Below are 27,231 nucleotides of genomic sequence, written 5' to 3' on the forward strand. Positions count from 1 at the left end.
AGTATGTTCTTTTAAAAAATATTCTTCTAAAGCAAAAGTTGTAATGAAAAGACTCTAAACAGCATCTGAGACAAACTGTGCAACAAATTTACCCCACAAACCAGAGTAAAATCAATGTTAAATCCCCCCCCCCCCCCCCACTGTTATCATACTGTTACAGCCATAGTATCAGTGGTCAACCAATTTTTCCAGACAACACACCCCTTCATGCCTCTTCATATCTAGACAGATGTTATGCAGCATCGTGGACTGTGATGTCAGCAGATTCTAGATTTCTTTTCATGATAAGTATCAATAAAAGAAACATTTATTTCTATACTTATTTTTTGTACATGTATGTATACATTGCTGCTTGCTGCTTTTTTCATTAGTTTAATATGTGCTATGTACAACACTGTTTCAACTAGTGATATGGCACCCCCTGCTGGTCACTTTTAGAATGACAGCCTTGTTGCTTTGGATTCTTCCTATGCTTTTTTTTATTTCAGATGTTCTCACTTCTTTTCTGTCTGCTGACTACAGCTGCACTTTATCTGAAATCTACTCTCTTTTCTGTTCTTCTAGCTTTCTGCTTCTCTGCACTGAGACATCGATAATGCTCTAGCTCTGACCAAGGTGATTATTTTGTTTCACTAGTACAGCGGAAGATAACTACAACTTCATTGTGTATTATGACCACTTAACGGAGTTTTACCACTAAAACAATAATTGATTGGGGGCTGTCACAATACTTGCGCCGATCTCCTAGGTTGGCCATTATACAGTTGTGCTCATAAGTTTACATATCTTTGCAGAATTTATGATTTTTTAACCATTGTTCAGAGAATATGAATGATAACACAAAAACTTTTCTTTCTCTCATGGTTAGTGGTTGGCTGAAGCCATTTATTGTCAAACTGTGTTTACTCTTTTTAACCCCTTAAGGACACAGCCCATTTTGACCTTAAAGGGAACTCCACTGGAAAACTTTTTTTTTTTTTTTTTAAATCAACTGGTGCCAGAAAGTGAAACAGATTTGTAAATCACTTCTATTAAAAAATCTTAATCCTTCCAGTACTTATTAGGGTCTGTATGCTACAGAGAAATCAAAAAAAGAAATGCATTTCCTCTGAAGTAATGCCCACAGTGCTCTCTGCTGACACCTCTGTCCATTTTAGGAACTGTCCAGAGCAGGAGAAAATCCCCATAGCAAACAAATGCTGCTTTGGACAGTTCCTAAAAGGGACAGCAGAGAGCACTGTGGTCAGGACATCACAGGAAGTGCATTTCTTTTTGGATTTCTCTTTAGTGTACAGCCCCTAAAAAGTACTGGAAGAATTAAGATATTTTTTAATAGAAGTGATTTACAAATCTGTTTAACTTTCTGGCACCAGTTGATTAAAAAAAAAAAAGTTTTCCACGGGAGTACCCCTTAAACCACTTGGGGATGAGGGCGTACAGGTATGCCCTGCATCCCCAGCCCTTAATGACCCAGGGCGTACAGGTACGTGGGAATTCAGCAGGCATCCTGGCACATCGCCAAGGGGGACCCCCCATATCAGCAATCGCCGCAAATTGCCATTCAATTCAGAATGGTGATTTACGGCGATTCTGTTCCCCGCCACTAGTCGGGCGAGGACCGGAAATAAAGTAAATACAAACCGGCGATCTGTGGCGATTCCGGGTCATGGGGGTCACATGTTACCCCATGACCCAGAAAAGGATGATGATCAGTGGTGTACTATACACCACCAATCATCATCCACACTGTTCTGGGATGTGGCAGTGTTGCCACCCCCCCCCCCCCAGGACAGCTGTGATTGGTTGGTCGTAGTGTCCGCACCAATCACATTGTATGAGGAGAGCCCCCTGTATGAGAGAGGGGGAGGAGAAAAAAGTGCCATGTGCCACAATAGCGTTTAGGGAAAGCTTTAGTTAGGCAGGGACAGAGCTTTAGGGGTAAAAAAAAGATCATTTTTTTTTTCTTCAGCGCACCATACCGTAGGTGTCCGCGGGTCCCACAGGATCGCTGCGCTCTGCCCCCAGCATTTTTTGGGGGGGGGGGGGGCGCAGACCTTTTTTTTTTGATCAACTATGTGGCTGTCCCTCTTCCATATAAAAGAGGGCCACCGTTAGCTAAAGCCCACCCGCTGCTGATCAGTCCCATAGTCGGGTTTATAGCGGCTTTTTGTATTTTGTATAGGCGGTCCGTGCCACCAGTAGCAGGCCTATGCTGTGTGGACGGACCGTACCTGTGTGTCCGGCCTGCCCCACCGCTGTCAGTGATTTATCACTGATCAGCGTTTTTTTGGGGGTTCAGGCAGGTGCTTTTTTCGGGTTTTAATCACTTTTAAATTTTATTTAAAAAAAAAAAGCTTTTTATTTATTATTTTTTATTTTTTTTATTTAATATTTTTGTTTAGGTTGTGGGTTAGGGAGGGTTAGGGTAGGGCAAGTAGTATCGCACCACACCAGACACAGCACATACACTAATAAGGTTTTCCCCACACATACACACACACCCCTGCCCTCATTAGAGTAGGGAAGTGGCCCACAGGGCGTTTTCAGCAGAGGAGCCATATGCCATACTTGCCTCTGACACTGAAAGCGCCACAGAGGACGAGGAAGACCCCACCTTCCTTATTTCCTCATCCTCCTCATCATCTAGTTCTGATGATGAGCCATGCAGCGGACATGCCGCCATGCGAGGACGCAAACCTCCTTTGCTCCTGACTCTGTTCCCCATGCTAGTATGAGTCCCCCTGGCGCTCATACTAGTCAAGCCCCCCAGCTAAGTTCACTAGTGCCCCGTACTGGACTTGTCTGGACTGAGCCAGCGGATCACTAGCCCGTGATTCCTGAGCTTGTTGGTGACTCAGGAATCAAGATTGACATTGTCGGGTTCACTGAAATGGACTATTTATTTTTAGTAACGACTTTGTCAATATGATGGTTGAGCAGACGAATCTGTACGCCCAACAGTTTGTCGCCGCAAACTGGGCTCCTTTTTAGCTAAGCCTGGCGGCTGGTTCCCAGTCGATGCAGCTGATATGCAGACCTTTTGGGGCCTCATGTTGTATATGGGTCTAGATAAAAAACCAAAGGTCAGGCAGTACTGGAGTGGGGACGTCCTCTACCAGACCCCGCTCTACAGTATGGCCATGACCTGTCCCCTGTTCGAGGCATTATGCTGATAATGCGGCATGTCCCCTCGAACTGATCCAGCGTATGACCGCCTGTATAAAATCAGGCTGGTCATCAATCACTTCGGGGCCAAATTTTGGGAGGCCTATGTCCCTGGGCGGGAGGTCCCTATTGATGAGTCTCTCATCAGCTTTAAGGGGAGACTCAGCTTCCAGCAATACATCCCATCCAAGTGGGTGCGGTATGGCGTGAAGATGTATTAACTTTGCAAGAGTACCTCAGGGTATACTTGCAAGTTTATAATGTATGAGGGACAAGATACCCATATTGAATCCCCAGAATGTTCCCCCACTCTGGGTGTTAGCGGGAAAATCGTTTTGCGGCCTTTTGCACCCATTGCTAGATAAAGATTACCACCTTTACGTGGATAACTTTTAGACTAGTATCCCTCTCTTTACATCCCTCGCCGCCAGATCCACGCACGCTTGTGGGACAGTGCAGAAGAATCAAAGAGGCCTTCCGACCTATCCCCTCCACACTCCTATTCCCCGGGGTGAGTCCCGTGCATTTTTATATGAAAACCTGTTGCTGGTCAAGTATAAGGACAAGAGGGATGTCCTTATGCTCACCAAAATTCATGGGAACGGCAGCACCCCTGTCCCTGTGCGAGGTACTGAGGAACTAGTCCTCAAGCCTGATTGTATTCTGGACTACAATCAGTATATGGGGGGAGTTGATTTCTCTGATCAAGTCCTCAAGCCACATAATGCCATGTGGAAAACACGAGTGTGGTACAAAAAAGTTGCAGTCTGCATGGTACAGGTTGCCATGTACAACTCTTTTGTACTGTCCTAGTACACTGGCAGCACAGAGACATTCCTGCAGTTCCAAGACGAAGTTCTAAAGGCCCTCATCTTTGGTGTCCACCGAAGAGCAGGCCAGAGCACCTCTGGAACTGTGGTCGCCCAGATCGTCCCAACACTTTCCAGGTGAGGTCCCCCACACTGGAAAGAAGGGACAATCCCAAAAAAATGGCGTATTTCCAGTCGACAATTTGGAGTAGCATGTTAGTTGTTCACAGAAAGATAAAGTAGAGCATAGGTTGAAAATTGCAATTTTCAAAAGCTACCTTTCATCCATTCCTGGAAAATAAATTTAGGAAACACCCTTGTGTTCAAAGTGTCCCTATACCCATTCCTCAGGGGGGGTACTTTCTGTAATGGTGTCACATGTGGGTGTTTCATTTTTGTATTTTCCTCTGAATGTATGTAGCCGTCAGCTACTGATATGCCATAGGCCTCAAATGTAAACTGACCTCTATGACTTCTGAGCCTTGTTGTGTGCTATATGTGGATATATTTCCATAGTCGGGAGAAAAAGCCCTCCAAAATTTGTAACCCAGTTTCTCCCATTACCCCTTGTGAAAATGTAAAAAATTGGGTAACTTCAGCATTTCAGTGTAAAAATGTTTTATTTTTTTCAATTTATGGCCCACTTGGCCCAAATGGCCTCATTCTTCCCAATTTAGTTTTTTATATTTTGGTTAATTTTTATATTTCTTATATACTAATGACATATGGGCACGTGATCCTTCTTATCACCTTATTTTCTTATTATGACTGGGTCTTGGCTTATGATGAAATAGATCTCCTTTTATCTTGTAATTCTACTTCTATTAACAAATCAGCAAAATAGTATATTCTTGCATTCATCTACTTTCCATTTGATGAATATTAGGCATGCTTGGATAGGGTCTTAGACATGCCTCAGCCTACATATTGCAAGGCCAAGTTGACCCGTCATTGGCTACAGCAAAATAAAGTGAAGGTTCTGGAGTGGCCATCTCAGTCTCCAGACCTCAATATCATTGAGCCCCTCTGGGGAGACCGCAAGACAGAATTTAGGGGAACTGGAGGCTTTTTGCCAGGAAGAATGGGCAGCTTTACCATCTGAGAAGATAAAGAGACTCATCCACATCTACCGCAAAATACTTCAAGCTGTCATTGATGTTAAAGGGGACAATACAGGGTATCAAGAACTGGAGTATGTAAACTTTTGATTAGGGTCATTTGGGTAGTTTGTGTTGTGATTATGATTTTAAATGAGTAAACATAGTTGTTTGACAATAAATGGCTTCAGCCAACCACTAACCATGAGTGAAAGAAAAGTTTTTGTCTTATCATTTATATTCTCTGAACAATGGTTAAGAAATCATAAATTCTGCAAGGGTATGTAAACTTATGGGCACAACTACTGTATACACCATAACAAGCCCTAAGCTGATGCTACATAGCATTGAATGACAGTTTTGGATTTCTCTGATATTTATAATTACTTATTTATTTTATTAAATCAAGGGCTTTTCACATATTCAGAACTTATGGGTCATAAGTGTTTGATCGGTTGGGGGTCATACTACTAGCACCTTCCACCATTCACAAGAACCAGTGTCCTGTGCCCTTTCAGTTAAATAAAGTGGTGGTCAAGCATGAACACTGCTGTTCCATTCCTTGTCTGTTGGACTGTCAGAGACTGCTGAGCACCAAACTCTTATCTTCAGCAGTCCCTTTGACTTTCGAGCAGTAGTGCGCATTCCAAGTGATTCCAAGGGATCAGCCACATTATACTTTTAGCCTGGGTATCTGTTAAAATTGTTTAACTTAGTGACCTCATATATATTTCACTAGTATCTAACTAGTAATATGTTTGGTTCAATGTAATAGATCGTGGGAAATCTGCTGTATTATCGCTACATGAATCCAGCTATTGTGGCTCCAGATGCCTTTGATATTATTGACCTTTCTGCTGGAGGTCAGCTCACCACGGATCAACGCCGAAACCTTGGATCCATTGCTAAGATGCTCCAACATGCTGCCTCCAACAAGATGTTCCTTGGGGATAATGCCCACTTGAGCATGATCAATGAGTATCTTGCTCAGTCCTACCAGAAATTTAGGTAAGTAAATTAGGTCATTCTACAAGGAGGGTGGTTCTAATTTAGGTCATTCTACAAGGAGGGGGGTTCTAATTTAGGTCATTCTACAAGGAGGGTGGTTCTAATTTAGGTCATTCTACAAGGAGGGGGGTTCTAATCTCTGCTATGAATGGTGGTGGATCCACTGTTATCTCTCTACTGGTGTCACCTTTCAATGTACTTCTGTCTGTACTGCAAAGAAAGGCATTTCTGGGAAATGATCTGTACAGAACAGGAAGTCTCAGCTTAGTTCAGAATAATGGGTCGGCACTATAGCAGAGGGTGCACGTGGATCGTGGAAATCCAATGTATGTAACAGAAATCCCGGCACTCAGTTATTCTTGGATAATCATTTGAACAGTGTTAAAGTAAATGCAGTTTCTGCTGAAATAAACCAAGTGATTATTCAAGAATAACTGTGCTGGGATTTCTGTTACATACATTGGATTTCCACGATCCATGAGCACTTTCTGCTATAGTGCCGACTCATTATTCTGAACTATATCAGCTTAGTTTTAGGCATGGTGGCCAGAATGGAAACTGCAAGATTTTAGGATTATTATAAAATATATATCTTAAAATAGAAAATTAGAAAAAAAAATATATATATCACCAAAAATTCTTAAACATTCGGCTGAACTAAAAACTTGATTTAAACAATTGGTCATTTTCTGAGGACACATGCCTTTTAAAACAATTCCTTTCACTGAGAAAAAGAAACTGAAAAACATTTATGCTACCAGATATTTAAAGGGGTTATCCAGGAAAAAAAACTTTTTTTTTATACATCAACTGGCTCCAGAAAGTTAAACAGATTTGTAAATTACTTCTATCAAAAAATCTTAATCCTTTCAGTACTTATGAACTTCTGAAGTTAAGGTTGTTCTTTTCTGTCTAAGTGCTCTCTGATGACACCTGTCCCGGGAACCGCCCAGTTTAGAAGCAAATCTCCATAGCAAACCTCTTCTAAACTGGGCTGTTCCCGAGACATGTGTCATCAGAGAGCACTTAGAGAGAAAAGAACAACCTTAACTTCAGAAGCTCATGAGTAATCAAATGATTAGGATTTTTCAATAGAAGTAATTTACAAATCTGTTTAACTTTCTGGAGCCAGTTGATATATAAAAAAAAGTTTTTTCCTGGATAACCCCTTTAATGCTTGATGTTCCTGTGTATTTATAGTATAGTATGTGGACTATGCGCTAAATACCAGTGGTCTCCAACCTGCGGACCTCCAGATGTTACAAAACTACAACTCCCAGCATGCCCGGACAGCCAATGGCTGTCCGGGCATGCTGGGAGTTGTAGTTTTGCAACATCTGGAGGTGCGCAGGTTGGAGACCACTGCTGTATACAGTACATGTAAATGGTTTATGTTGGATAATTTGATTAAAAGTATTGCGCTGCTTTATTGTATTGCAGTATATAATAACCATTGCTGACATATCACTTGTGCTCAGGAATTGGTCTGGTCTTTCATCTGCCTGAGGTGACAACTGAAATGCATTGAACTCCAAATAGCAATTTTCCTGGAACACATTAATGATTTGTTGTATGCTTCTCCCCCATAAGTCATTTTGATATGTTCAGCGTGTGAGCCTGTATTCTCTACATTACCAGACTGTACATCTTGTTATGTCTGTGTACCCCTCATGATTCCTACCACCTCTTAATGCTTATTCCCAATTGTCCACAGACGTTTCTTCCAGGCTGCTTGTGAGGTTCCAGAGCCACAGGATAAATTTAATGTGGATGAATATTCTGATCTGATCACCCTTACTAAACCAGTTATCTATATTTCTATAGGAGAAATTGTAAATACACATACAGTAAGTACTTTTTCTTTGAGAAGCGTACATAAGGCTTGGGCTACACTGACAATATTGCCATATGCTATTCTGCTATTGCATCTTTACCTGTTAACCTTAGTCTTGTTGCACAGTGTCTGCAAAACTTTTTTCAGCACCATAAACTGAACGTGAAACATGTACACAATGTGGTATTTTCTATTCTGCTGTTAGTGTAACCACAGGACATTAATTTACATTGTTTGTCATGTTGCAGCTGCTACTAGACCACCAGGACGCAATAGCTCCAGAGCACAATGATCCCATCCATGAGCTGTTAGATGATCTTGGAGAAGTGCCTACTATTGAGTCTCTTATAGGTGAGAGATTGCTGTTAATGTATTGAGGAAATAAGAATAAACTTTTGACTAGCCACAGCAATCTTTGTCTCTCTGCTACGTTTTAAGTCTATGGGGCAGCAAGACAACAATCGCTAAGACCCAGGGAGTAAAGCGCACTTGCTTTACTCCCTTCACATTGATCAGCTGGTCATGTCACATCCATTTCCGGGAATCTCCAGTGATGAACTGTGCATTACCTATTATTTATTGTCTGAACCTAACAACTAGTAATGTAATATAAAAGGAAAAATAGAAAACTTTTGCACTGATTTTTTTTTTTACTGTCCATTTGTTTACTTAATGCAAAATTGAGCAACTTTCTAATTAGTCTTCATTACACATTTTCTACCATTTAGCTGCTGCTCAGGGAAAGATGAGATAAAGAGTCTTATGGACTCTATGTTCTCTCACTGGGGAAAATGAGGGCAATGGTGTTAAACATGAGCTCAAAGAATGGATAAGGGTGGGCGAAAAGACAAAATCTTGGAGGGCCACTTGAAAGAATCATATAGGTTGTGTACAAATTTAGAGAAAAATTGAACTCCCATAGCATGCTGTAGAAAAGTAAATAAATGCTTTTCAAAGGCTATTCAGTCATAGCCTTAAAAGGTCAAGAATGGCTGAGGCTGGCCAGAGTGGGTTCAGCTCCTACTTAGCAGCTCTCCTGTCTGATTCAGAGGTAAGTACCATACAGGACATCCCATACAGGACACACATTTATGCCTTATTAGGACATAAGCAAAGGGATTACCTTAATGACCCCGGAATCTGTCTGCTCTAGATCATGCTCAGAGATCAAGGTTCAGGTTGTGCTGAGCAGCTGGATGCTTGCCTCCTCTCTCCCCCACCCTTTCCTGACATGATTGATTAACGTACAGCAATAAGCCATGCACATCAATCAGTCAAGGTAGGGAGGGGTGGGGCACAAAGTAGGCATGCAGGTTGCAGCTCAGCGCAGCCTCTTTGACACTTGATGTCTGAGCATGCAATCAAGCTGAAAGATTCCCTTTAAATTAGGGATCGACCGATTATCGGTATGGCCGATATTATCGGCCGATAATCACGATTTTGGGCATTATCGGTATCGGCAATTATCTTGCCGATAAGCCGATAATGCCCCGCCCCCACCGCACTGCGACTGCCACCCCCTCGACCCACCGCACCCCCGACCCACCGCACCGCGTCGCACCCCCCACCGTGATGCTAGGCGGTATACCGGTATGGATTTTTGCCCATACCGCTATACCGGTCAGGCCCCTCCCCCACCCTCCGAGTCAATAAAAAAATTAAACTTACCCGTAATGGGGGTGGTCCAGGCCATCCTTCCTTCATGTAGTGTCCGGGGGCGTTCCGGGTGGAGGGTGGTCCGGTCCGGGCTGTCCTTCTTCTCCCACGGTCTTCTTCTCCACTCCGGGCAGGCTCCGGCCTAGTACGCTGCATAGACGCCGCTACGCCGTGACGTCAGGTGCGTCGCTGCGCACGGGTGTCACTGCGCAGCGGCGTCTATGCAGCGTACTAGGCCGGAGCCTGCCCGGAATGGAGAAGATGACCGCCGGAGAAGAAGGACAGCCCGGACCGGACCACCCTCCACCCGGAACGCCCCCGGACACTACATGAACGATGGATGGCCCGGAGCACCCTGGCAGGTAGGGGAGAGAAGCGGGTGGTGGCGGCGGCCTATGGCCCCGCAAAAGCCACTGCAGATCATTGATTTAAAGCGCCCGCTTTAAATCAATGATCTGCAGCGGTGTCGCAGGGGTTAAATAGCCGATAACTTATACCGGAATATCGGTATAAGTTATCGGCTATCGGCCCTAACCTCCACAGATTATCGGTATCGGCCCTAAAAAAACGATATCGGTCGATCCCTACTTTAAATAGCAATCTGCTAGTGTAAAGCTTTAAAAATTCTAGAAAACTATAGTTAGACTGAGCAAGTTTCCTTGTGTTTGTTAGGGAGTTTTAACTTCTTTTGTTTTCTTATAAATTAACCCATGCAGGCACCTATATAAACTATGGATGTTTTGTGCTACATCTAAGAGCATTTATATATCTCTGTTGCAGATCTCAGTTACCAGAGTTTCACACTTTATGGCATGGCTTTAAAGGGGTACTCCACTGGAAAAAAAAATCAAAATCAACTGGTGCCAGAAAGTTAAACAGATTTGTAAATTACTTCTATTTAAAAATCTTAATCCTTCCAGTACTTATCAGCTGTTATATGCTCCACAGGAAGTTCTTTTCTTTTTGAATTTCCTTTCTGTTTGACCACAGTGCTCTCTGCTGACACCTCTGTCCATTTTAGAAACTGTCCAGTAGAAGCAAATCCTCTTAGCAAACCTATCCTTCTCTGGACAGTAAGGAAAGGAAATTCAAAAAGAAAATAACTTCCCGTGGACGATACAGCAGCTGAAGGATTAAGTTAAGTACTGGAAGGATTAAGATTTTTTAATAGAATTAATAGAATTAATTTAACTTTCTGGCACCAGTTGATTTTCAAAAAAATATTTTCCAGTAGAGTACTCCTTTAAAGGGGTACTCCGGGGCTTAAACATCTTATCCCCTATCCAAAGGATAGGGGATAAGATGCCTGATCGCGGGAGTCCCGCAGCTGGGGACCCCCCGTGATCATGCACGCGGCACCCCGTTTGTAATTAGACTCGGAGCGTGTTCGCTCCAGGTCTGATTATGGTCGACCGCAGGGCGGGCGGCTTGTGACGTCACGCCTCCGCCCCCGTGTGACGTCACGCTCCGCCCCTCAATGCAAGCCTACAGGAGGGGGTGTGATAGCTATCACGCCCCCTCCCGTAGGCTTCCACTGAGAGGCGGAGCGTGACGTCACACGGGGGTGGAGGCGTGACGTCACACGCCGCCGGCCCTGCGGTCGCCGGTAATCAGTCCCGGAGCGAACACGCTCCGGGCACTGATTACAAACGGGGTGCCGTGTGCATGATCATGGGGGTCCCCAGCGGCGGGACTCCCGCGATCAGGCATCTTATCCCCTATCCTTTAGATAGGAGATAAGATGTTTAAGCACCGGAGTACCCCTTTAATGTATTTTTCTGACTTCATTTTTCTTATCTGCTCCAGGAGAGGGACCTGGATCTTCACCAGATTCCAGTAAGGAGGCCCTAGCAAAGACTGAGGTGTCCCTAACACTCACTAACAAGTTTGAAGTCATTGGTGATGAGAATGCAGAAAAAGATGCAAGAACCATCTTACTGAAGTAAGAATTTTAGTTGTGGGGATTTCAGCACAACTGGGAATTCTTTTCTTATTTTCCTGTGTTGAGAATTAAATGGATTACTGTTTATGATAAAGTAAACCTTCTGGAAGAGACCTGCATGCAGCGGTTGCAATAAATTCAACATGTCCTACAGATCGATTGAAGAGCACCAATCTTTATCTGTGTAACATGGCTTAATAATTTACTACATTATTTTCCCTTCCAGCACAAAACGGCTGATAGTGGATGTCATTCGTTTCCAACCTGGGGAGACCTTGACAGAGATTTTGGACACACCAGCAACCCAAGAACAGGTGAAGTATTATTACTTTTATTTCACTTAATCTTAGACATATTCATTATATACTTTATGTATGTATGTGTGGGGATAGATAGATAGATAGTATGCAAAGAAGGCTGCAGCAGCACTCTTGGTCAAAAAATGGAGGCTCTAAGCGCACTTTTTGATCAAAACGTGTCCCCCATGCACCACGCGGATGGGACTCTAACACTCCTTTCACTCACCTCTGCTGGGCATATGGCCTCTGACTGGGTGACATGCTGGATCCACTATCAATTTAAAAAACCTCCTGTGAAACAGGGAGGGGTGCACGGCTACAGAGTGTGCCACTCCCCCTAAATTGCACAGCAAAAAACAAAAACAAAAATAGCCAGCACAACTACCTAATACATGGATGTATCCAAATGCAGAGAAAAAGACCTTAGAAATCCTGGCGCTGCTCGTGTGGTCATCAGAAGCGGAGAAAAGAAGGCTAATAATAAACCTCAGATGAATGTCAGCGTATGGAATGTATGAAACTATAGTGTCTAGATATACAGATGTGTCTGACACCTAATTCATACCCATATCCTAATGCCATTTCCAGCTATTTACCATCATTCGCTTATCATACGCTTTCACCCTCATACATCTGTATATCTAGACACTATAGTTTCATACATTCCATACGCTGACAGCCTTATGCCCGTCATATCCCGTTCGTCGGCGATGTTTTGTTTACCTGCTGACGCACCTGCACACGCCCTGCCGTCCCCATTGGTCCTCCAGACCTCGTGTGACCAGACGCCTCTAACGACGCGTCCTTAGCAACGTTCTAAAGCTGGCACAGCGTGCGACTCCACCTGCTGGTCCCTTATTGGCTCCCATCACACCACGTGATCGGAGCTCACACTTATGCGCCCCTAGCGAACATAACGCATGCGCAATGCGCATATTTCCTGCTATTTCGTCAGTGAATGTTTATTCTAACATTCTAATCCAATTCTTTTTCTTACACCCTGCATATATTCTACCCTCATTGCCCACACATATATTTAAGCATTCTGTATTCTATCTGTTACCTGGAACACATGTGTCCTTTCCACATCTGGGCCACGCCCCCTTTTCTTTGTGTGGCGCAATTTTTTCACATAAAAATGGCTCAGTGACTCAACACACACATGATCAGAGGAAGAGGGGAGCCCCCCTCGAAACGCGTCATACACACTTTTATTATTTTTTTTATTGGGAAAAATTAAGTTTTACATTCATCTGAGGTTTATTATTAGCCTTCTTTTCTCCGCTTCTGATAACCACACGAGCAGCGCCAGGATTTCTAAGGTCTTTTTCTCTGCATTTGGATACTTTCTTCTCGACGAGCTTCCTGCTTGCTTCCTGGGACCCTCCGGCTCAGCAGCTCTGTGGATTTCAGTGAGTACCCCAGTACGGGGTGATATGCGCTTATTCTAATACTATCTGGTGAGCACCCACCTATATGACCTGTGGGTATCTCACACATTATTTATTTTCTCATATCTGAAGGGTATCACGCAAGGCGCCGCTTTCGTTTTTTTTTTTTCTTTCTTGTCTAATACACTGGTGCAAGTTACTGTGGCAAATACAAAGTATACAAAAAAGAAGGTTGCAGCAGCATTCTTGGTCAAATAGATAGATAAATAGCTTGCTTAGAGCAGTGTTTCTGAACCAGAGTGCCTCCAGCTGTTGCAAAACTACAACTCCCAGCATGCCCGGACAGCCAAAGGCTGTCCGGGCATGCTGGGAGTTGTAGTTTTGCAACAGCTGGAGACACCCTGGTTGGGAAACACTGGCTTAGAGTTTGAATTTATTGAAGTCATTTCCTTTTTATTCATCTACTGCATTTTCCTTTGTAGGAAGCAGATCATCAGAGAGCCATGCAGAGGCGAGCCATCAGAGATGCCAAGACACCAGACAAAATGAAAAAGGCCACATCTTTACGGCAAGACAACAATCTAACGCTCGAAGAAAAGAAAGACAAAATTCAAGCTGGGCTCAAGAAGTTGGCAGAGCTTGGAATGGTGAAACCAGAGAGCCGGTATCAGGATCTCATCAATGATATTGCCAAGGTAACATTAGACTATAGGAAAGCACTTTACCTCTTCTGCTGGTGCTTGTAATATAAGGACATGTTCAGAAACTGAAATCCATGCAGATTTGATGCCGGTATGACACATAGGAATTTTGACACAAATTTTATGGCTCCCATTTATTCAGTAGGAGAAATCTGCATTGAAATGCTCAATAAGTGTCAATACCTAAATGCTGATTGCATGCATTCTGGAAGTGATTTCCCACTCACATGGTAGAAATGCTGACTTGGATGTGGAAGGCATCAGATTGATTGCAGTCCATAAAATACATGGATGAGATAGGCCTTCGGACACTGTTTACAGCTGCCAAATACATTTCTGAATGAGGAATCCGCTCTGTCATATTCATACACCCTAATAGGGCCTTTATAGATGGGTTGTATTTGATGAGACGACCCCCTTTAATCTAAACTGTGTTAAGTATTTTAATTGACCATACAGATTGTTTGCATGTCAAGCCCACTACCAGTACACTGGTGTGAACAATAGGCAGAGTTTACAATGTGTGGGCTGTCATTTAGAGTTGCAGTATGATTTTGTTCTTTATGAATCCTAGTTAAAGGGGTACTCCGGTGAAAAACTAGTTTTTTTTTTGTTTTGTTTTTTTAACTGGTGCCAGAAAGTTAAACAGATTAGTAAATTACTTCTATTAAAAAAAATATTTATCCTTCCAGTACTTATTAGCAGCTGTATGCTACAGAGGAAATTCTTTTCTTTTTGAATTTCTTTTTTGTCTTGTCCACAGTGCTCTCTGCTGACACCTGTCAGTGTCAGGAACTGTCCAGAGCAGCATAGGTTTGCTATGAGGATTTTCTCCTGCTCTGGACAATTCCTGATACAAGCATCAGGTGTTAACAGAGAGCACTGTAGACAAGACAAAAAAGGAATTCAAAAAGCAAAGAATTTCCTCGTTAGCATACAGCTGCTAATAAGTACTGGAAGGATAATGATTTTTTTTTAATAGAAGTCATTTACAAATCTGTTTAACTTTCTGGCACCAGTTGATTTACAAATTTTTTTTTCCACCGGGGTACCCCTTTAATCTAAGGCCACTTTGTATTTTGGAATCATGGGTTATTTCTTTCTTCTCAAGGATATCCGTAATCAAAGGCGATACCGTCAGAGAAGAAAGGCTGAATTAGTGAAGCTACAACAGACACATGCTGCTCTTAACTCCAAGGCCCTGTTCTATGAAGAACAAGTGGACTACTACAAAAGCTATATCAAAACTTGCCTGGACAACCTTGCAAAGAAGGGCAAGTAAGTAGAGCAAATGTGTAAAACCTGTGTATTATGCTATTTGATGGTGTCATGATTTTTTAAATATACTTAGTACTGATACTTCTGAGACTTTTATGATGCCTCTTGAGACTTTACAATTTAATTATTTGAGTATGTGGTTCCACAGTTGTCATTGGTATGCAAGAGTATACCCTTCATCAGTGTAAACTTCATTGTGCTATTGCACACAGACCATGTCAACAGTAAGCAAAGATAAGATATCTGTACAATCGCCAAACTAAAAAAGCGATATCCCCTAGAAGCAAGTGATAAACTTATCGGGAAGGAAAGGTTGTCTACTGCTGCAGCTTATAGGCTTGTGTATTGTGGTTGGGCCCCATTACTGTACCATAGCCTCGGGCTGTGTTATTAAACGGACACTTCTATCAGATAAGGGTATTTTCTTTTAAACACATTCTTTATTAGAAACAATTTTTTTTTTTTGGCAGTATTTTTTTTATATCAGCAGTTCTAAACCATTTAAAATGTAATACAAGATATTTTAGCTCTACAAGCAGCTAGTAGTCAGGCTGAAAACTGCTAAATACCAGGGGACATTATTGTGACTTTACTGCTGCTGTAAGGGGAAGATGTTATCTGTTATGTTATCCTCATTATTATAATGGGTGGGGACTGGAATGACAGAAAGTGACTCCCATAACCCTGAATTGAGGGGTGAGGCTCTGATGCCACAAGGGGCGTGGCCGACCCCCGCAGCGTGAAAACAACATTCGGAACATTTACTTCCACGCTGGCCAGTGGAGTACCCCTTTAAGCAAGGGAAGAGCCGCATAAACAATGATAGATCATTTACGGGGCCCTGTGCTGCAATTAAGTGTCAGTGCTACATCCAATACTACATGGGAAGATGTGCAGCCAAAGACTGATCATTTTTGTGCAGGTCAAAGAGACCCAATCAGCCATTGAACAAGCATTTACTCTTTTGTCAACTGATCACTTGCCTTATTAAACAGGGCCATTTAACCTATTTGGCTAATGATCACTCTCTTAGTCACACATACAGTATGGATACACATACTTACACCCGCAGTATACAGTCATGCATACATACACATGCCGTGATGTTATTAGATGTTTGAGTCTGGTGCCAGGGCCCCAAGCACTAATTGGGTGTATATATAAAACAAATAAGTTTATATTCCATAAATATTATCATCTATATGTGTATCATGTAAATGTGCAGAGTGGAATTTCAAAAAATGTGTATCCTCCACAAAATGTATCAAATGCCCTGCAACCATTTAATAAATTTGGTGGAGTCACACAAAAAAACACAAAAAATATACTGAAAAATGAACTAAATTGCACACATCTTAGTAAATGCCCCCTAATATCCCCCACCCCCATACACTGACCCATACATTTGTAGATACCAGCTTTGCATAGGTTCCCCTTCCACTGCGGGCCCAGTTGTAGAAAGCATTGGAGAATGCTGGAAGCGGTCAGTCAGACCTGCAGGTACTTCACATCATTGGCCACAGCGATTAGTTCCATGCCAATTTAGTTAAATTTCTTCCTCAGACTGGGCAACCATTGAAAAGGATAGACGGCACAAAGTGTATGCAACCCCATCCAGGGTAGACAAGCTAAATGTGATTGGTCTGTGGCAGGTGGTGGGGGTCTTGGCTTCCATACACACTGGACTTTGAGTATGGATACTGGCTTGGTGGCAGCCCTAACTCTGACTGCTCCAAGTCCAAGTTGTCACAGTGCACAGCAGAACCAGCAGAAGAATAAGAAACAAGCCCGGCTTCCATGGAATAGTTCATTCAACAGTTTGATCATCAATTTACTTCTGTCTTATGTCTATGGCCACATTTATCATTTGCTGGGCCAGTCTTCCCTTTCCAGTCCTAAATCATTAATAACCAAGTTTAAGAATTTGACAAATCATGTAAAATCCCACAATTTTCCCAGTTGTAGGACCTTCTGATTAGATATTAAAGATTTGTACTAGATATTAAATATTTGTAACTGAGTCAATGATATATATTTTCTCCTTATTCTTAAACCCAGAGTGTCTAAGAAACCAGGACAAGTGAAGAAGAGTAAGAAGATTTCTCTCAAATACTCAGCAGCCAGGCTCCATGAGAAAGGCGTATTATTGGAGATTGAAGACCTGCAAGTCAACCAGTATGTATTACTATCTGTCACTAGTTCTGCAGATATTGTGCTCTTAGACACCTGTAACCAGGTCCCTTTTTAAAGGATGGGATTTGAAATCCACCTGTGTCCTCTGGATTTTGTAGTGCTATAAATCCAGCACTACATATTGACTTAACGCACCCATACCTATTTGTCAAGATATTTTTTGCATATTCATAAAATATTCAAGATTCTGATGGGTTGGGCTACTTCTTATGGTATCTCTGGACTAACTGCAGACTATTAGGGATTGTGATTGGTCAAATTCTTCTCTGGAAAAAAAAAAGCTACTTATACACATAGTCATGGCCGTAAATGTTGGCACCCCTGAATTTTTTCGAGGAAATGAAGTACCGTATATACTCGAGTATAAGCCGACCCGAGTATAAGCCGAGACCCCTAATTTCAACCCAAAATCCCAGGAAAAGTTATTGACTCGAGTATAAGCCTAGGGTGGGAAATACCTCATCCCCCCCTGTCATCATCCAGACCCGTCATTAACATCCTCATCATCCCCTTGTCATCATCCCACACATCCCCCCTTCATCATCCCCTTGTCATCATCCCACACATCCCCTTATCATCCCACACATCCCCCCTTCATCATCCCCTTGTCATCATCCCACACATCCCCCCTTCATCATCCCCTTGTCATCATCCCACACATCCCCTTATCATCCCCTTGTAATCATCCCACACCCCCCCCTTCATCATCCCCACCCCCCTTCATCATCCTCTTCTCATCATTCGCCCTCAGTGGTCTTCAACCTGCGGACCTCCAGAGGTTTCAAAACTACAACTCCCAGCAAGCCCGGGCAGCCATCGTCTGTCCGGGCTTGCTGGGAGTTGTAGTTTTGAAACCTCCGGAGGTCCGCAGGTTGAAGACCACTGCGGCCTTCAACATGCGGACCTCCAGAGGTTTCAAAACTACAACTCCCAGCAAGCCCGGGCAGCCATCGGCTGTCCGGGCTTGCTGGGAGTTGTAGTTTTGAAACCTCCGGAGGTCCGCAGGTTGAAGACCACTGCGGCCTTCAACATCATCCAGCCCCCTCTCACCCCCTTTAGTTCTGAGTACTCACCTCCGCTCGGCGCTGGTCCGGTCCTGCAGGGCTGTCCGGTAAGGAGGTGGTCCGGTGAGGAGGTGGTCCGGGCTGCTATCTTCACCGGGGGCGCCTCTTCTCCGCGCTTCCGGCCCGGAATAGAGCCGTTGCCTTAACAACGACGTATCTGCGTCGTTGTCAAGGCAACGTGACTATTCTGAGGCCGGGCCCGAAGCGCTTAGAAGAGGCCTCCCCGGTGAAGATAGCAGCCCGGACCACCTCCTCACCGGACCACCTCCTTACCGGACAGCCCTGCAGGACCGGACCAGCGCCGAGCGGAGGTGAGTACTCAGAACTAAAGGGGGTGAGAGGGGGCTGGATGATGTTGAAGGCCGCAGTGGTCTTCAACCTGCGGACCTCCGGAGGTTTCAAAACTACAACTCCCAGCAAGCCCGGACAGCCGATGGCTGCCCGGGCTTGCTGGGAGTTGTAGTTTTGAAACCTCTGGAGGTCCGCAGGTTGAAGACCACTGCGGGTGGGGGAGTTCACTCGAGTATAAGCCGAGGGGGGTGTTTTCAGCACGAAAAATCGTGCTGAAAAACTCGGCCTATACTCGAGTATATACGGTATTTCTCACAGAAAAGGATTGCAGTAAAATATGTTTTGCAATACACATGTTTATTGCCTTTGTGTGTATTGGAACTAAACCAAAAAAGGGAGGAAAAAAAGCAAATTGGGCATAATGTCGCGCCAAATTCCAAAAATGGGCTGGACAAAATTATTGGCACCCTTAATTTAATATTTGGTTGCACACCCTTTGGAAAAAATAACTGAAATCAGTCGCTTCTATAACCATCAATAAGCTTCTTACACCTCTCAGCCGGAATGTTGGACCACTCTTCCTTTGCAAACTGCTCCAGGTTTCTCTTATTGGAAGGCGCCTTTTCCCAACAGCAATTTTAAGATCTCTCCACAGGTGTTCAATGGGATTTAGATCTGGACTCATTGCTGGCCACTTCAGAACTCTCCAGCGCTTTGTTGACATCCATTTCTGGGTGCTTTTTGACATGTGTTTGTCCTGCTAGAAGACCCAAGATCTTGGACGCAAACCCAGCTTTCTGACACTGGGCTGTACAATCCTTGCACAGATTCAAGGCACCCAGTGCCTGAGGCAGCAAAACAAACCCAAAACCTCATTGAACCTCCACCATATTTCACTGTAGGTACTGTGTTCTTTTCTTTAAAGGCCTCATTCTGTTTTCGGAAACAGTAGCTCTATGTTTGTCTCATCTGTCCACAAGTCGTTTTCCCAGAAGGATTTTGGCTTACTCAAGTTCATTTTGGCAAAATGTAGTTTTGCTTTTTTTATGTCTCTGTGTCAGCAGTGGGGTCCTCCTGGGTCTTCTGCCATAGCGTTTCATTTCATTTAAATGTCGATGGATAGTTTGAGCTGACACTGATGCTCCCTGAGCCTGCAGGACAGCTTGAATATCTTTGGAACTTGTTTGGGGCTGCTTATTCACCATCCGGACTATCCTGCATTGACACTTTTCATTAATTTTCTCTTCCGTCCACACCCAGGGAGATTAGTTACAGTGCCATGGGCTGCAAACTTCTTGATAATGTTGCACACTGTGGACAAAGGCAAATCTAGATCTCTGGAGATGGACTTGTAACCTTGAGGTTGTTGATATTTTTTCCACAATTTTGGTTCTCAAGTCCTCAGACAGTTCTCATTTCCTCTTTCTGTTGTCCATGCTTAGTGTGGCACACACTGACACACAATGCAAAGACTAAGTGAACTTCTCTCCTTTTGATCTGCTTTCAGGTGTGATTTTTATATTGCCCACACCTGTTACTTGCCCCAGGTGAGTTTAAAGGAGCATCACATGCTTGAAACAATCTTATTTTTCCCCAATTTTGAAAGGGTGCCAATAATTTTGTCCAGCTCATTTTTGGAGTTTGGTGGGACATTATGACCAATTTCCTTCCCCCCCTTTTTTTGGTTTAGTTCCAATACACACAAAGGGAATAAACATGTGTATAGCAAAACATGTGTTACTGCAATCCTTTTCTGTGAGAAAAACTTCATTTTCTAGAAAAATTTCAGGGGTGCCAACATTTACGGCCATGACTATTGGTAGCCGAATAAATTGTATACTTTTTAAAATTTATATTAAAAAAGGAAAAATGATTCTAATTTACATTTAGCCCATGCATTTCAAAAAGACACCGTCACGATGTGTTACCTATGATATTCTGTACAGCTGTTTTCCTGATATACTTATGAATATTGGGGACAAAGAGGACTGTGCACTAATTCTGTTGTATGTGCACACCCAGTGGTCCATTATATTCCTGAGGATCCGATGATCCGCTTTCTCTGTCCACCAGCCGCTAATTGACAGCTGCCTGCCTATACTGTGTATAGGCAGACAGCTGTGTATAGGCAGAAAGCTGTGTATAGGCAGACAGCTGTGTATAGGCAGACAGCGGTGTATAGGCAGACAGCGGTGTATAGGCAGACAGCTGTGTACAGGCAGACAGCGGTGTACAGGCAGACAGCGGTGTACAGGCAGACAGCGGTGTACAGGCAGACAGCGGTGTACAGGCAGACAGCGGTGTACAGGCAGACAGCGGTGTACAGGCAGACAGCGGTGTACAGGCAGACAGCGGTGTACAGGCAGACAGCGGTGTACAGGCAGACAGCGGTGTACAGGCAGACAGCGGTGTACAGGCAGACAGCGGTGTACAGGCAGACAGCGGTGTACAGGCAGACAGCGGTGTACAGGCAGACAGCGGTGTACAGGCAGACAGCGGTGTATAGGCAGACAGCGGTGTATAGGCAGACAGCGGTGTATAGGCAGACAGCGGTGTATAGGCAGACAGCGGTGTATAGGCAGACTGATTTTACCCAGTGAAATAGAATGATGTGTTACTTACTCCACTGTTTCCCAGCCTTTGGTTGTCCGGGCATGCTGGGATTTGTAGTTTTGCAACAGCTGGAGGCACCCTGGTTGGGAAACAGTGGAGTACATAATACATCATTCTATTTCACTGGGTTATGCTGCCCCCAGATAGGACAACGTAAACCCAGTGACTGATTCCTATTAACTTCTCTGTGGTTCTAATCTCATGTCACAATATCACAGTTCCCATTCTGATGGTCTGTGGACCCCCAGTTAGGGATCGACCGATTATCGGTTTGGCCGATATTATCGGCCGATATTCACGATTTTGGTCATTATCGGTATCGGCAATTACCTTGCCGATAATCCTATAATGCCCCCTGCACCGCCCCCCCACCGCGACCGCCCCCCCCCACCGCGCCGCCCCCCCCCACCGCACCGCATATCGGTATAAGTTATCGGCTATCGGCCCTAACCTCCACAGATTTTCGGTATCGGCCCTAAAAAAGTCGATATCGGTTGATCCCTACTCTGAGTAATGTGAGATATCAACTACTAAATGTATATTTCTTTACATAGAATTGTACACTTTTTATAGAATTATAGGCTGTGAGCCTTAAGAATTGCACCACAGATGTTTTTCCTGTATTTTTTCTTGTTCCCCTTGTAGGTGACTATAGGTCACAGTTCTGTCTTCACAAATCTGCACACCCACCACATATGAAAAATCTGTGTTATGAAAGGATTGCCTAACAATTGTACTCCCATCCCTTGAGCAATACCCTTCCCTTTTAGCGTACAGCTGCTTCCCCAGTTTATTGCTTCACAGCATACATTTCTCGGTCGCTCTTCATTGGGAGACACAGATACTGATGGTTATATGCTCTTGCCACTAGGAGGCGCTGACACTAGGAAAAAAAAAGTCGGCTCCTCCCTGGCAGGAAGTGAGGTAATCAGTTTTAGCTAGTGTCAGTAGGACGCCAGACCTGTTTTTTTTCTTGTTTTATAGTTAGGGATGTTTAGTTAGTTTTTTTCATTCCTTTTATTTTCCGTTTTCAGAAGGGGGGTGGGGGGGTTCAGGAACATGGCACTACCTGTTCCCCCTTCTGGGATGAAGGGGCATGGGACATAGAGTATGGACCGTTAACCCCTTCTCGTCAACAGCCAGCGCTAGGTTAGTACCTCGGGTCCGGGTCCCCTCTTGCCCCTGCTCACCCTGCTATGGCAGCCTGGCATGATGCAGTGTGGCATTAAGATGGCCGAAGACTCCTTCAGGTGAGTATGAGCGGACATCTTCCCGGTAGGTGAGTATTCCTTTCCTCATCTCTCCCTCCCTTCCCAGGCAGCGGGGATTATTGCACTTAACCCTACGCTACTCTCCATCACCTGGCACTTACACTTTGCCAGCGGCCATGATGGCCAGGCAGGCAAACGGAGCATGTCCCCTCTCCTGCAGTGCGGAACTAGCGCCGAGGATTTTACTCCTTCCCCCCCGCCGCTTACTAAGTAAACCGGCTTGCCATTATATCTGAGCCGGGCGAGTCAGTTCTTAGCTACCGCCCTCACTCCCCCCTCTTCAGCAGCTGGGGACATTCCATTTTATATTCCCACTGTCTTTGCCGCCGCAGCTTACGCTGTAATCCGGCGGTCGCTGTCTTTGGCCCGGGGGAGTCCTCCCCGCTTCGGCAGCTGGATATATTTCTTCCTTTCCCCTGCTGTCTCCTCCGCGGCTTACACTGTAAGCCGGCGGCCGCTGTCTTTGAGCAGTGCGAGTCGGGGCTTAGCTTTACCCTCCTCCCCTGCTTCGGCAGCCGGGGACGTTCCTTCCTGTTCCTCTGCTGTTTCTGCCGCGGCTTACACTGTAAGTCGGCGGCCATTATCTCTGTGCTGGGGGAGTCGAGACTTCGCTCTGCCCTCCTCCCCCGCTTGGCAGCCGAGGATATTTCTTCCCCGCTGTTTCCGTCACCAGACAGTGGTCTCCTCTGCCGCCTGTCACTCATCACACAGCTGATGTATCCGCGTCTGGCTTTCCAGTACCCCACTGATGTGCGAGGTATCTGAAGGAGTGACCTGTTGTATACTATGGACCCATACCAGTAACAGTGGTCTGCATGGTTTCCTCTGCCGCCTGTCATTTATCACTTGGCTGATGTATCTGTGGCTGAAGTTCCGGTACCCCACTTTGCAGCCGAGGCACTCTCCTCATGCTGGTTCTATGGACCTTCACAGCAACAGCAGCACTCTCAATTCAACTTTCTACAGGTGTAACATTGGTCTGCCAAGGGCATCGTTGTGACATGCTGTTGGTGCTGCACCTGTTTTCCAAACTGACGGACATTTGGATGTCTGCGATTCTTTTCGTGGCTGCAGTCGTGGTACTCCACTACTATCGTGAGGTAACCATGTCAGTGTCCCTACTTATGCTATGGACACACTGCACGTCTAGAGCCCTCCTCCCCTCCTTTTCAGTGGTGTGTACCTCGGGCCTTCTTTTGATCTTGTTTCCACGGATCTGCGGCAGTTGACGCCTGATGGTGCGACAGTCTGTTCTGTAGCCCTCCCTCCCATGCCTCCAGGTATCTTACTGGGTTCCTGTGCAGGGTGGCTCTGGCGCCTGCTCTCTTGCCTTAGACAATGTCCAGAATGGCTCTGTTGAAGCACCTTCTGCCCCCTTTTTTCGCAGGGTCCAGGGTTTCACCCCCGATGAGGTGTACTCCCAATGCTGCAGGTTGATGCGTGTGCTTCTTCTCTGCATTTGTAGTCACGTCTTGTATCTTTACCCAGCTCCAGTGTCCAGGATTCAGATCCCTCTGGGGACACAAATGGCTCCTCCATGCCACACTGTTTAGTGTGTGATTTGCTAAAAATAAGCAGATTCTGAAGCATGGACACTGGCAGTGTTATTGCTATCACTATTTATCATGTCAGTCGTTCACAGACAGAGGCTTTTTTTTCACCCAGACTTTCATTGTAGGATGGTAACATTCCATCTGTCACTTTAAGATTTACAGCAGGTTTTGGTCATGAGAGAACTTCTTAACTTGTAAAGGAATTTCCTTTAACTTCATCTCTATTACCTTCAGAACATACTTTATAATTCTCGGTAAGCTATTTTTTTTAACTCTGTCATTATGGCTGCTAACTGGAACTGAAATGTTAATTGTTTCTCTACAGGTTTAAGAACGTCATCTTTGAAATCGCTCCTACAGAAGAGGTTGGGGATTTTGAAGTGAAAGCCAAGTTCATGGGTGTTCAGATGGAAACCTATATGTTGCATTATCAGGTAATGTGTGAACTGCATGTAGTATTGTTAAAGGGAATCTCTCATCAGGATCACCCGTATCTGTATTCCATCATAACTAAAACCTAAATGTGTACTCTGAAGCTAGAAGAATCATTTGGATGGTATTAGCTTGTTTCTGCATTGCTTTTTTAATTTTTAGACAATTTTGAAGACTTCCTTTTTCTGACATGTTTGCTTGTGGACCTTCAAATTTAGAGCTCATTGGATGTTCCTTATGATGCATGCTGTCTCTCTCCCTTCCCGCAATACTTTAGCACAGTGTTTCCCAACCAGTGTGCCTCCAGTTGTTGCTAAACTACAACTCCCTGCATGCCCAGACAGCCAAAGGCTGTCTGGGCATGCAGGGAGTTGTAGTTTTGCAACAGCTGGAGACACCCGGGTTGGGAAACACTGCCTTAGCTTGTGCCCCTTTACCTCCCTCGTACTGACCAAACTTTGAGCCGCTTAGAAGTTTTTTTTCAGAGACATATAACATGCTGTGTGTGAATAACACAAACCTGTTGTCACCACTGTTGCCTCAACAGAGCAGAGATTAGGATTACGATATGTTCACACAGGGGAATGTCCATGCAGAATTCTGCTGGAATATTCCGCAAGGACATTCCCCTGCAGCCCGTGTTTTTCTGGGTGGACAATTTGCACATTTTACACCTTGTGAACATGGCCTTAGTTAGAAGTAAGTATGGTAATAGGCGTAACATTTTTTTGTTTAGCTAAATAGGTTTTCCAGTATACCAAACTTGACTTCTATACAACTTGAACAGGCGTGCTCCATTTCATCACTAAGGGGGAGATTTATCAAAACATGTCCAAAGGAAAAGTTGCTGAGTTGCCCATAGCAACCAATCAGATCGCTTTTTTCATTTTTAACAAGGCCTCTGCAAAATGAAAGAAGCGATCGGATTGGTTGCTATGGGCAACTGGGCAACTTTTCCTCTGGACAGATTTTAATAAATCTCCCCCTAAGGGAACGATCACACGGGTGGATTACCTGCGGAATTTCCGCAGCGTATTTCCTGCGGAAAATCCGCAGCGGATTTTGCTACCATTGACTTCAATGGGTCATCGGAAAATCCGCAATAGAGGCAGTTCTGCAGATTGTCCTCCTGACCCATTGAATTCAATGGTAGCAGTACGATGCTGAAATTCTGCAGGTAATCTGCCCGTGTGAATGTACCCTAAGAGTTATACGAGGGGGAGAGGTTTGTCTGTGAAACAGCAAAAGATGGATAGGAATGAATGTGAAAGTCTCAGCAGTGAGGGCTTAGAATAGAATAAACAGAGAGAGGAGACTCACACTTCAGCTGCCAGAGGAATACAGGGGAAAGAGACAGTCTGAAGTAGATGTCACCAGTGCATGATGGGTATTGTAGTCTGCTACCCATATGAGCTACTAATGAAGTCTCTCCCACTGTTACTAGGCTAAAAATGAGCTAATAGGAAGCAACAGTGTGACAAAAATTCAGGACATGGGTCCTTTTTCACACAATATAGTGTTGCATCAAAAAAAAGAATATCTGTGGCACATATTGTTGGTAATCTTCTTTATTGTACAGTGCCTTACATAAGTGTTCATCCCCATGGACTTTGCTACATTTTATGATGGTATAACCACAGATTTATTTCATAATTTGGGGGGAAATATATTTCATTTAATTAAAAATGATTTACAAATAAAAATCTGAAAAGGTCAACAGCTGAGGTGGGAGATTGTGTCCACAGGACCACTATTAGTTGGGTAGATCTGACCTTTATAGAAGAGTGGCAAAAAGAAAGCTGTTGTTGAAAGTAAGACACAAGAAATCCCATATAGAGTTTGCCACAAGCCATGTGGGAGACACCACAAACATGTGGAAGAAGGTTCTCTGGTCAGATGAGACCAGAACTCAGTGCAAAATGCTATGTGTGGTGGAAACCCACCACTGCCCATCACCTTGAGCACATATCCTTTAACAGGTACAGGCAAACTGCTGGAATTGATAGAAGGTTGGATGGAGACAAATACAGGGTAAACCTTGAAGAAAATCTGATGCAGTCTGCAAAAGACTTGATACTGGGATGGTGGTTCATCTTTCAACAGAACAATGGGGGAGATTTATCAAAATCTGTGTAGAGGAAAAGTGGCGCCGTGGCCCAGAACAACCAATCAGATCGCTCCTTTCATTTTTAAAAAGGCCTCTGAAAAATAAAAGCAATCTGATTGTTTGCTATGGACAACTGCACCACATTTGCTCTGCACAGGTTTTAATAAATCTCCCCCACTGACCCTAAATATACAGCCCCAACTACAATGGAATGGTTCAACTCAAAGCATGTTACTGTCCTAAAGTGACCCAGTCAAAGCCCAATTGGGAATCTATTAAAAATTGCTGTTCAGTCTCCATCCAGTCTGACTGAGCTTCAGTTTTTTTTGCCAAGAAGAATGGACAAACCCTTCCATGTCTAGATGTTCAAAAGGTTCTACCAAGTATTGCACTTTCAAAGTACTATGCATGTTGTGTTAATTTAATGGTAAAAGTCTATTTAGGTCTATTTGAATTCCAGTTTGTACCAGTAGCAAAATGGCCCCAAAAAATTAAAGGGGGGTGAAAACTAATGCAAGGCACTGTAC

At 44.2% G+C, this 27,231-nt stretch overlaps 1 protein-coding gene across 5 annotated transcripts in view; it reads left to right on the forward strand.

Annotated features, from left to right (window-relative positions):
- The window catches only part of IQGAP1 (IQ motif containing GTPase activating protein 1), a 260,950-nt gene that overhangs the window by 228,016 nt on the left and 5,703 nt on the right, over nt 1-27,231 (forward strand). For all 5 annotated transcript variants that reach the window (XM_056572114.1, XM_056572118.1, XM_056572116.1 and 2 more), the window contains 9 exons: nt 5,847-6,079; nt 7,794-7,926; nt 8,162-8,264; nt 11,376-11,511; nt 11,738-11,825; nt 13,684-13,896; nt 15,014-15,180; nt 17,239-17,355; nt 24,491-24,599. In XM_056572114.1, coding sequence (XP_056428089.1) covers nt 5,847-6,079; nt 7,794-7,926; nt 8,162-8,264; nt 11,376-11,511; nt 11,738-11,825; nt 13,684-13,896; nt 15,014-15,180; nt 17,239-17,355; nt 24,491-24,599 — 1,299 coding nt within the window. The remainder of the gene's footprint in view (nt 1-5,846; nt 6,080-7,793; nt 7,927-8,161; nt 8,265-11,375; nt 11,512-11,737; nt 11,826-13,683; nt 13,897-15,013; nt 15,181-17,238; nt 17,356-24,490; nt 24,600-27,231) is intronic.

Source organism: Hyla sarda, chromosome 4, assembly GCF_029499605.1.
Source record: "Hyla sarda isolate aHylSar1 chromosome 4, aHylSar1.hap1, whole genome shotgun sequence".
NCBI lineage: Eukaryota > Metazoa > Chordata > Amphibia > Anura > Hylidae > Hyla > Hyla sarda.